General features: G+C 51.6%; 1 protein-coding gene across 1 annotated transcript in view; it reads right to left on the reverse strand.

Annotated features, from left to right (window-relative positions):
* Positions 1-4,609, reverse strand: part of LOC135983260 (kinesin-like protein KIF21B) — a 42,887-nt gene extending 38,278 nt beyond the window's left edge. Inside the window, exons 1-3 of the mRNA XM_065594070.1 lie at positions 4,551-4,609; positions 2,647-2,869; positions 2,102-2,284 (exon numbers count right to left, since the gene is read on the reverse strand). Of these exons, the coding sequence (XP_065450142.1) occupies positions 2,102-2,284; positions 2,647-2,869; positions 4,551-4,609 (465 nt within the window). The remainder of the gene's footprint in view (positions 1-2,101; positions 2,285-2,646; positions 2,870-4,550) is intronic.
* Positions 4,610-11,368: the final 6,759 nt, after the last annotated feature.

The raw sequence follows: 11,368 nt of genomic DNA on the forward strand, positions 1-11,368 counted from the left end.
TCGCTGGGAGGAAAGGGATCGAGCAAAGGGAAACGTAGGCTGAATAGCAGGAGGTTTCGACAACAGGGAGATCTCCTTTGGCGACTTACGCGGTGGGAGTCCCGGCACCCTGTGGCATTCACAAGCAGGACTGGCTGGCTCTGGGGAAGATGTTATAGGAGGGGGAGACGGGATCTCACAGGGTTCACTGCAGCACTTGTGTCTGATCCTATAGCTCACGCCCGGGGCTGGGCAGTCACACAACACTGCTGGCGGAGGGGCACTCCCCGCCGTACTGAACGAGAAGCAGGGTTAACCACCACTCAGAATAGCCTCGCCCTGACAAAGGGATTTCAAAGGAGGTGCCAATGAGCAGGAAGTCCTCCCGTGTCCTGCTTCCGTGCCAGCTCACAGGGACTCAGGGAAGAGCCAAAGCCCTGCCAAGGCTAGAGATCCTTGGGAACACGGTCACGCTTCCGGCTGCTTCAGATCTGGGGCAGAAGAGATGAGGAGGGCGTCATGGAAGCCGGGAAGGTTTCCTATTGGGGTAACTTACCCAGCCAGGTATAGGGGTCTGAAGTCATACGGGTCTCAACTCTTTGCCCAGATGGAGAAAATGGAGCTCAGAGACTTTCCAGGGGGAACTCTGTGCCCTAGTGGTTTGGGCCTGATCATCTGGAGATGTGCAATCCACTTCTGGTTCAGACCCAGGCTTGCCTGATCTTTGGCCAGTCACTATCTGTACCTCCATTGTAAAATGGACCATTGGTATTTATCTAATTCATCAAGGTGGTGTGAAGCCCAAGAAAATACTCCTCTGAAGGGATAGATATACAAGGATCATTGAGGGCACTGTGTCAGCAGTGGGATTATACTCAGGACCTCCCTGCTCCCAGTCTTTCAGTCCTTTCTAGGCTATATAGCCTTACAGCAGATGCTTTCTCCTCTACACTTTTCCAACAGGGGAGGCATTTCTATGTTGAAGTGGGACTAGTTTTCAGATCACTTGAGATTTTACACATTCTAAAAACAGAACAGGAGGACTTGTGGCACTTTAGAGACAACAAATTTATTAGAGCATAAGCTTTCGTGGGCTACAGCCCACTTCTTCGGATGCATATCGAGTGGAATATATTCTAAAAAAAAGCTCAAGTTTCAGGATTCCATGAAATTACGCAAAAGTGATTTGGCAAAATAGTGTCACGGTGGTTTTCCGAGATTTCACAAAAATCCCTCTCAGCCAGCTCTAGTCACTAAACACAAGGATGGCATAGTCTGGATCGATTATACCACAGCACACATTTCTCTATCAACATGATCTGAAAAAGCCAACCCTTTGAAAAGCTCCTGGCTTTTCCACATGCGTTTGTGGCATTACCAAAATAGAAACTTTGTCAGAACAGTGGGGCTAGCTATATACAGCCTTCCTGCATTCGCCCGGATAAGTCATTCTAAACCCATTCCTGTCCTGAACTGCTGATGGAAGCTGCATTTGTTTTTTTCACATTCCACCCCAGAACTAGCTGCATGTGGGTAAGAGCTGAAGCAATCACAAAGTACACAGTCTGCAAGGCATGATGGGATCGTTCTAGATGAAAGGTGCAATAAGAAAGGTTTGGGTAATGATAGGAACATGCTAAAAGCAGGCTCTGGAGACTGAGAAACAGGGCAAAGAGGTGGGAAGGGCCAGTACGTTACTTTCAAGGTGATGAGAAAGCCTGAAGCAATAGATGGGGTGGAAGGCGCTTGAGAATTCCTGCTCAGCTGGGGAAGGCTGGGAAAACCTACATCCTTTGTACAGCAACTGGACTTTGGCCCAAATCTGGATGCAGACAAGTGGATGCAGAGTACACGGACTGCAGTGGAGCCAGCCCTCCAGCTCCCAGACACAGAGGGGGCACAGATAACCAGCACCACTGGCTCCCAGAGAAGCCAGAACATAAACAGTCAGCACCATTTTATGTAGGGCCCACAGCACGTGCCCCCCTGAAGCAGTGCATGAGTAGTTGTGGCTTGCGATTGCTGGGACAGACACCCCCACCCATACCCTGTTCCAGGGTGCGGGAATGGCAGCTCCTCGTGTTCCGGGGCCCCAGCTTGCTCCCCCCTCGCTCACACCCACCTCCAGGAACTGGGCGCTGACTTTAAACTCTGGCACGGCTGTGCCACGCTCCTGCGCTGCCCGCTTGCGCTGCTCGATGCCGCTGAAGAGGTGGGAGATGGCCCGCGGGATGATCCCGTGCTCCTCCTCCGAGATGTTTGTGTCAAAGCCGGTGCCCATGGTGTACGTCTTCCCAGCGCCGGTCTGAAAGGGCACAGGATGGGCACTTAGACAGCCCCAGGGCGCATCAGCCTAAGAGCAGCCCCCTGCAGCTCCAGCCCTGGGCTGCCAAACCCAACCTGCCCCCACCCCTCCCTGACTATTCCCCAACAGCTCTGTTGATACCCCAAAATCCCAACCCACAGCCCCCCCAATATTCCAGCCCTGGGCCTCTTCCCCTGCACCCCACCAACGAGCCTCAACTCCGACCTGCAGGCCCAGCCAAGCACCTTCCCGCATGGCTTTGCTGGTGCAGCCAGATAGCCCACAACTACTAACAGCCGAGCCTGGCTTCAGTGCAACAGCCCAGGTTTACCGCCGAGACACAGGATGGGGACAGCCGGTACCTGGCCATACGCCAGCACAGTGGCATTGTAGCCTTCGAAGCAGCCCTCGATGAGTTTGCTGACGCAGGTGGTGTAGATCCGTTCCTGCCACGTGTCCAGGTCGAACACAAAGTCATAGGTGAACGCCTTGTCCTTTCCCAGCAGCACCTGGGGCTCCCCAGGCGTCACTGAAGTGCAGATGTGGCATCCCTCAATCTTCTCCTTTGACAGCTGGGGATGGATCCTGCCAGCGGGAGAAGACAGACAACTGAGGACACAACAATCTTACTTCTCCCAGAGCACCCTGCATCCCTGCAGCAAGGGGGACCACCTTGCCCACCAGTGAAATGCAGCCACCTCTGGGCTGCAACCTGGCAACAGCTGCTTAACCACACAAAGTAACAGTCTGGAACAGGAATACCACACCCAGGTGAACCTGCGGGATGCAGGCTTTAGAAAGGCAGCTGGAATTTGGTCAGGGTGGCCCCCTGACTCTTGAGACTAATTCAGTGAGATACTTAGAGACCACACAAAGGGTAGGGACCGAGGTGTTACTGTCACCTCAATGTTGCTGGTTCAAATCCCCCCGGTCAGTAGCTACTGACAGCAATTCCCATGTGATGGTTGCTTGGCCCGTAGCAAGTGATATTGGTGGGCCCCAATATACACACACCGGTATATGAGGGACAGTAAATTGTGGGGGAAGTTTTATGGAAAATATCCTTCTGCTATTACAAAAATAGTTCCTTATGATTATTGGTCTTGCAGTAGCTCATAGGAGCCCAAGTTATGGATCATGACCCCCTGGGGCCAGGCGCTGTACAAACACAGAACAAGAAGAGGGTCCCTGCCCCAAAGAGCTGATGATCAATTGTGAGACAAGAGACCACAGGCGACTGCTGACAGATGACGAGCACAAGGAAACAGAAGCCCTGCCCAAGGCTAACAGAAGTCTTAGAAGCACCTTTCCTATTTATTAATGGCTCCCTGGCCTAGTCAGACGCCTTTCTCCCTCCTCCTCCTCACATTCTGCTAGAAAGAGCAAGACCCATGTTTTCAGCACTGGCCTCTGATGCTGGAGGCTTCTCTTTCTGGGCAGCCCATTTTGAGACAATTGGGGCCCAATTCCCAGAGGTACTGACTGTCCCGCAGCTCCCACTGACGTCAGCTGGATTTCCTTGTGCTCAAACCTTCTGGAAAAAAAAATAATCAAGGCCCACTGTGTCTCAGGCTGGGCCCCCCAGAAGCAGAGGCACCCCAAATCCGTGGCTGCTATTGCAAGTTTGTGTTGACCAGCTCCCATTTTCATTTGCACAATAAGTGGGTCAGGTCAGAAGATGCTGGATGCTCCCTAAAGACTGTTCCCAGGGCAACTTGAGCCCTCGGGTGGATTATTTCTCCTTCCAGAGCTCTCTCCCACTCCTTTACTGCTTGCAACCCCTCACCCCATTAGAGGCGTAGGGGTTCCAGCTGCTAATTTATGGCAGTGGGTGCATCCGAGAGTCCTAACTGGAATACGGGTTTGGATGACCTGGGCACGTACAAACTACTAGGACGGGTGACACCTGGTTTAGACATGCAGCTCCTCAATCTGCAAGGCATAGGTACGTAGCCCCCACATCTGTGCACAGCCCCAGACTGCACACCCAATTCAGGGATCTAGAAGAATGCATGCTCACTCATTTAAAATGTTCGTTATAAATTCCTAGAGGGACCATTCTGATCATACAGTTTCATCTCCAGCATAACACAGGCTTTCCCCAGTAACTTCGGAATCAATCCCATGACATGTGGGTGAGCTAAAGCAGATGTACTGGAGATGCACATTCTTGATTTCAAAGTTTCAAGGGATGGAATATTCACCACAGCCCTGGGTAAGTGGTTCTGGTGTCTACTTACCCTCACTGTTCAAATAAAACACAAACCTGTGCTTTATGTCCAGCCTGAATTCATCTGATGTCAGCTCCCAGCCTGAATAACTCATGGTTCCTTTGTCAGATAGACTACTGCAGTGCACATGTTCAATCCACATCATTAAAAGCTCCCTTGACGCAGTTTCCCATCGTACAAATTCGAGGCTTAAACATTTTTGCCCAAAAAGAGTCATTAAAAATAAACCCCGGGGTAATCCGAATATTGCTAATCAAAACAGACAAGGGAAAGAGACAATACAAACCCCACACGAGCAAGATCGGGGAAGCCAGAGATGAAAATCAACCCAATCTGAGCCAGGAAGGGAAGAGCTCTGCTAAGGGTCTTTTCAGTACTCACTCTCAAGTTCTTGATTACCTTCTAAATCACAGCGCTGAAGGCCAGAAGAGACCATGAGCCAGTCTGACCTCTGTAGCTCACGGGCCATCAGCACCACCCCAGCATCCGCACAACCCAAATCAGATCAATTAGTCGTAATTTCACACACACACCTAAAATTCTGCTGTTACACGGGAATCAACAAAGAGAAATGTACTGCTAACAAAATGACCTGCAGCTTTGCTTGGCAAAACAGCTGCTTTTGCTGAGATTTTAAAGTCTCCTATTTTCAGGGGATCGGCCTGGCAGCTCTGAAGCTGGCTTGCCTGGGAAGAATCAGGGAGAAAAAACATGACACCAAATACCCTGATAAAAACTCTTTTTGGAGACTTGTTGACAAAACTTCCCTCATTGGCTGTTTTATAAATACTTATATTAATTCCTTTAAAGCCATGGAAGCCAATAGAATGGACCACATGATTAATACCACCACCCTCTCACTAAGTGGGGCTTATCAAATAGTGTCCGATATTATCCTCAGCTACTGTTTAATGTACTTTAGCCACAGGTGAAGCAAATCCTGCATGGCCACTCTGTGCCTCAGTTTCCCCATCTGTAAAGCAGGGATAATGATATCAAATACCTTTGTAAAGCTCTTTGAAATCTCTGGATGAAAGACACTGTGTAAGCGCTAGGTGTTATAGACTCAGGCTGGATCTACACTACCCGCCGATCGACCTCTTGGGGATCGATTTATCACGTCCCGTTGGGACGCGACAATCGATCCCCAAATCGACGCTCTTACTCCACCAGCGGAGGTGGGAGTAAGCGCCGTCGACGGGAAGCCGCAGAGGTCGATTTTGCCGCCGTCCCTACAGCGGGGTAAGTCGGCTGCGATACGTCGAATTCAGTTACGCTATTCGCGTAGCTGAATTTGCGTATCTTAAATCGACCTTCCCCCCCCTGTAGTGAAGATGTAGCCTCAGACTTTAAGGCCAGAAGGGGCCATCTTGATCATCTCACCTGGCCTCCCGCACATCGCAGGCCGCAAAACCCCACCCACTCCTGTAATAGACCCCTAACCACTGGCTGAGTTACTGAAGTCCTCAAATCATGGTTTAAAGACTTCAAGTTAGAGAATCCACTATTTACACTAGTTTAAACCTGCAAGTGCCCCATGCTCCAGAGGAAGGCAAAAACCTCCCAGGGTCTCTGCCAATCTGACCCGGGGAAAATTCCCTCTAAACCCCAAATCTGGTGACCAGGTAGACCCTGAGCATGTGGGCAAGACCCACGAGCCAGACACCTGGGAAAGAATCCTCTGTGGATAGTTTGTGTATCACTGAAGGATGGGAAAGGGTATCAGATTATGCCAGCACAAGAGTCTCACTAAGTGGGGGCTTTTCTCCAGGGTTCCCAGGCTGGCACTTTGTTTAAAGCCTACAAACAGCAGAAGGCTCAACTGGGCCCTTTGGGCCAGAATTTCCAGACAGAGCTCAGCGACCACAGCAAGGTTCAGATTTTCAGAAGGGCTCAGTACTGGGGCCGCTCGGGTTCCTTCTCCCCAAAGACGTTTCCTTCCCTGTCCCCTTGGACCAAAAACAACAAAAAAAGGCTTTTTGACAAAAACGATGGGGGTGGAGGGGCTGTGTGTGTGTGTGTGAGAGAGAGAGAGAAACATTTTTGGTCAACATTTTCATTGTTTCTTGGGGGTTGGGGGGGGAGAGTAGTAAAATGTTTTCAAATATTTCTTGCAAAAAGAATGGGTAGCTTTCAACCAGCACCCAACATGCACAACTTGCGTGAAAGCCTGGTTGTAAGTGTCACAATGGGAGCAGCAGGAATAGCTAGCCCCAGCTGTGGCTGCCGAGCTCTTCTGAATGTTCTGGCCGACAGCAACTTTGCATGGACAGCTGCACCCCCGTGAGATCTCTCCTGAGTCACAAGAAGCTACTGTTAAATGCTTTGGCTTTCACCCTAATGCCCAGTAGCACCCTGCTCTTCCCCTCCTCTGCCCTGCTTCCCTATGCCACCCCGTACAGCTGGCACCATGCCTGCTGTTCGCTGCTCTGCTTCTGTGCTAAGGGAGGCAGACAGGACCCACAGTGTTGCAGGGCTCAAGCTTAAACCAATAAGCAGAGCCAGAGGGTCTGAGCTAGGCAAGGTATTCCTGGCTGAGTCCTCAGACCTGATCCCACCACATACCCGTAGGGTGACCAGACAGCAAATGTGAAAAATCGGGACGGTGGGGGGGGGGGGAATAGGAGCCTATATAAGAAAAAGACCCAAAAATCAGGACTGTCCCTATAAAATCGGGACATCTGGTCACCCTAGATACCCAACCACTCAGAATCCTGCCTCAGGCCAATGCCTGGTGTCAGCTAACACTGAAGTTCTGGGAGTGCCTAGAGGTACAAGTCAGGATAGAGACCCTGTAGTGACTGCAGAGTTGCCACCTTTCTAATGGCTGGTAACCGGATCCCTGAGGCCCCGCCCCCTTCTCCGCCTCTTCCACGAGGCCCCGCCCCCTTCTCCGTCTCTTCCCCAGATTAAAAAACAAAAAACCACCAGGGCTTGTCAAATGGCACCCAGACACAGAAGCCAAAAACCGGATGGGTGACAACCTTACAGAGGCAGGTGCTGTACAACTTCACCAGGCAAATGCACTTAGCACAGCACCCCATACGAGAGATCTTTTAAACCAAGGGGACCTGAAAGGTGGTGTAAAATGAAGAGGCAGGGGATGTGTTCAGTGTGACAGGGAAGGATGGGGCAAAGGCATGAGAGCTAGGAGCACTGGGATAAAACTGAGCAAAGAAAATCGAGACTGAACATCAGGAAATGCAGAACAAAAGTCATGAAGAATATAAGAATAACCCTTTATTACCCAGCACAGAGTTAGCAATGAGTTCCACAGGCTATCACATAGCCCAGATGCCAAGAGTTTAGTTGGACCCAAAAGAGGGCTGGATATTTACAAAGATAGTGATAATTTGAGAAGGTTCTTTAAAAATTTTTTATAAATCCTCATGCTTCAGGGCATGAGCCAACTTCTAAGCGATGAGGGTCAGGAAGAAACTTTCTGTGGGCAGGTTATTCCTTAATTTCCAACTTCTACCTTCCTCTGAAGCAGCTGGAGCTGCCCCCTATTGGAAATGGGAAACTGGACTATGCCAGTTCCTAAACCTGTGCTGGCCGGAGAGCAGGCAGATGGATGGGACCAGACCTACTGACATTAGAGATGGAAGAAACCTCCAATAGGATTAGCAGAGCACAGATTTGTCCACCTTGCACAGCCCCTGTAATGCTCACTCCATGCCTGTCTCAGCTGCATTCTTGAGAGCTCCCAATAACAAATTAGAGACGGAAATAGCCACACGATTACGCTGTATAACTAACGAACTTGCCTGATCATGTGTCTAACGGTTACAGTATTACAGCACTAATGAGGCCAGACAGATGGTGCCATTCTAGTCAGTTACTGTCATGCCTCAGGTGGGTAGGATAAGGCCCGGCAGATCTATGTTCACAGAAGATTAAAATAAAGCCAGGGACAAGACTAGACCCTTACAAATCAACACTCAGGGTTATAATCCCACTGACCCATCATGTGACCTTGCCTCAACCTCGCTATGCCTCAGTTTCCCCACCCGCTCAATGGGGCTAATCACACTGACCAGCCTCACACAGAGCCAGGAAATTGGATCCAGCAGTGTTTGCAAAGCACACTGAGACCCCAGGCCAGGAAAGTGTTCGTAATGAAAGCAGCGAAGTTGCACCAGAGGTGAATTTGGCCCACTGAGTGGCGTGAGGCCTCCGTGCGGCTCCCTCTTGGTTATTAAAGCTGTGCTGAGGAGTGGCGGGATGCTACGGACGTTGGAGAGGTCCCATCAGAATCCATGCAGCCCAAACAGCAAAGCGGGGCGGGGACTTTGCTCCCAACCCCACAGGAGTCAGAATCAAGACTTCCAGTAACTGCAGGGGCTGCTCCAAAATGCATCAAGCATCACACATGTCCTCCCAGATGCCTAAGCCCCTTTGTCAGTTAGGGAGTTACCCAGTGGTCACAAAGTGGCACCTAAAACAGACCAGGGCTTCACAGGCAGGGAAATCATCCATCGGGCCGGAGGGGAGGCAGCCTCCTGCAGGCACTGCCCAGAAATGATCGGACCCAAGCCCCATCTGCACTGGTGCTGAGAATGGTTTTACTGCCAGTTGCACCTTCTACACCGGAACACAGGATGGGGCTTGTTCCGGCCACACGAGCCGCTTCCAGTCTCTATTTCAGGGGCACAACAGCTGTCAACCACTTTTCTAGGGTAGAAGGGGCTTGAAAGATCCCAGAGCCCTATTAGGAGTGGGGTGTGAGACCAGCCCTGGCTCAGCACCTGCTCCCTCCTGCTGATGGCCCCACAGGAGACATGACACCAACAGCATCCAGGAGGCGCTGCCAATGCATTCTGGGAGTACAGCAACTCTTGGGGCTGGGTGCAGTCAAACTGGCCGACAAGCCCATAGACAGACCTGTTCACTGTGGGATCACCGGCGCCGGGGGTTCAGGAAGGGGGAGAGGGAAAGGAGATGGACACAAAGGACCGCACAGCGTTCACTGTTAGCAAACAGTCCTGCACGACACTCCAGCTGGAGCCTTCCTGACCCTCCGGAGGGAAGAGGTGGGGGTGTGACGGATGCCAAAGCTGGGTGCAAGAGGGGTTGGGGGAAGAGGAGAGGACAAGAGTCCCCCGCCCCACTAAGGCACATCCAGTTGGCTGAACTGTTTGGAGGCGTGGGTGATGGGAAGGCAGCAAATAGATCTGGTCCAAGCAAGGATCATTGGAGCACCAGGGCTGACTGACATGGCCGGACGGAGCTGCAGATCCTTCCTGCAGGGCTGGTCTATTTGCAAACCTAGGCTTGGGCCAGCTGAGAGAGCCAGGAACACACAAGGCAGAGAACTGCAGGCTGACAGACACACTGGTAGAGACAGAGACATGGGCAGGGCGAGAGATCGTGCCCTTTCCAACTGGGAGCTCTCGCTGGGCCAATGACTGACAGACAGCCCCCAGAGCCAGAAGGCTGCTGCCTCGCAAAGTGGCACTGTGTGCCAGGGAGCCCCTATCCTGCATCCGGGCTGCGCCGGAGCCAGACTAGACAAGGAAAGAGAGAGACAGAGCAGTTTATAAAGCAAGAGAGGTGGCACAGGGGGCTCCCCGACTGGGAGCCTCTGTCTTTTCTTTCTTTGCTGGTAGGATGTGAAAGCAGCTGTCACCATGGCAAGATTGTCATGGCAACCAAGCATCTGCTGGGAGAGGAGGAGGGAGCGGGACACTGAACCCGAAAGGGTGAAAAGCTTTGACTGACACTGACGCACACACACTTATAAAAATCTCCGGTCAATTTCTTCAGTGGCCCGGAGACGCACAATGGCCGGCTTGTTCAGTTCCGTCACCATAAGCCAACATTTACAGAGGGGGAACCAATTGGGCTGGCGTCCAAAGTCTTAAATGGGCACTGGCCTAAGAGCGAGTGCGCAGTCCCCACGCCAGCAGCGAGCGATTCAGGGAGCCTTCCCCCGCCTCTCTTCCTCCTAGTAAGAGGCCTCAGCGACCCACTGCAGAGAAATAGCTAGTCCAGAAAGATACTATGATTCCGCAGAACCGCGTCAGACGGGTCCCAGGCTCCATGGGATAGTCTGGAAGATCAGGGGTTCATTCCCCAAATGTTCTGTATGGCACCTAGCACTCCAGGTGTCAATCAATAACCCAACCGCACCATGGACCAGACAGGGAAGGAAACCAGCATTTAAAAAAGGGTATGTCCCCTTTTCCCGCCGTACACAGCTGATCAGCAGCCACTAAGAAGCGTTTGATTTGATACGAGTCTTTTGAAGCCGTGTTCGCGCACAGCATCATTGCAGATGAAGTCTGTGCAACTCAGACCCTAGGACTTGGGTCCCCTGAAGCTCAGGGCACAAACCCAGATGATCTGCCGAAGTTCTAGAAAGGGTGCTGTCCAGTCACCTCTCCAGTCACCTTTCCCCTTCCATTGCTAAATTCTCTCTATGGGAATATTTCACATCTATCAGACTCCGTTCTGCCCACAGCACTTTGCCAATTAACACTTGAACAGTCCAGCACAGACCTGGCCTAGGCTTTCAAGAGATCTCAGCTCCCAACAGTCCCCACCACCCACTGGGAGCTGAGCAGTTTTGAAAATCTGGCACTAAATTAAATCTCCACTGCCTCCTCCTCCTCCCTCTCCCCCAACCCCAGCATGGTAAGTGTACAGCAACATGGAAATGCAGCCACTTCTGGGGCAGAGGCACCATTAGACTGCATGCAGCATGAACGGGGGAAGAGAAAAAACACAACCTTGGACACTTGGGCAAACCCTCTGCTCTTATGAGAAGTATCCCACCAGGCAGGTGACATGGGGGGGTGTCAAGGCTGTTTCCCCACTCTGGCATGTCAAGTGCAGAAGGTCGGGGCCCGCA

The sequence above is a fragment of the Chrysemys picta genome, chromosome 4 (genome assembly GCF_011386835.1).
Source record: "Chrysemys picta bellii isolate R12L10 chromosome 4, ASM1138683v2, whole genome shotgun sequence".
NCBI lineage: Eukaryota > Metazoa > Chordata > Testudines > Emydidae > Chrysemys > Chrysemys picta.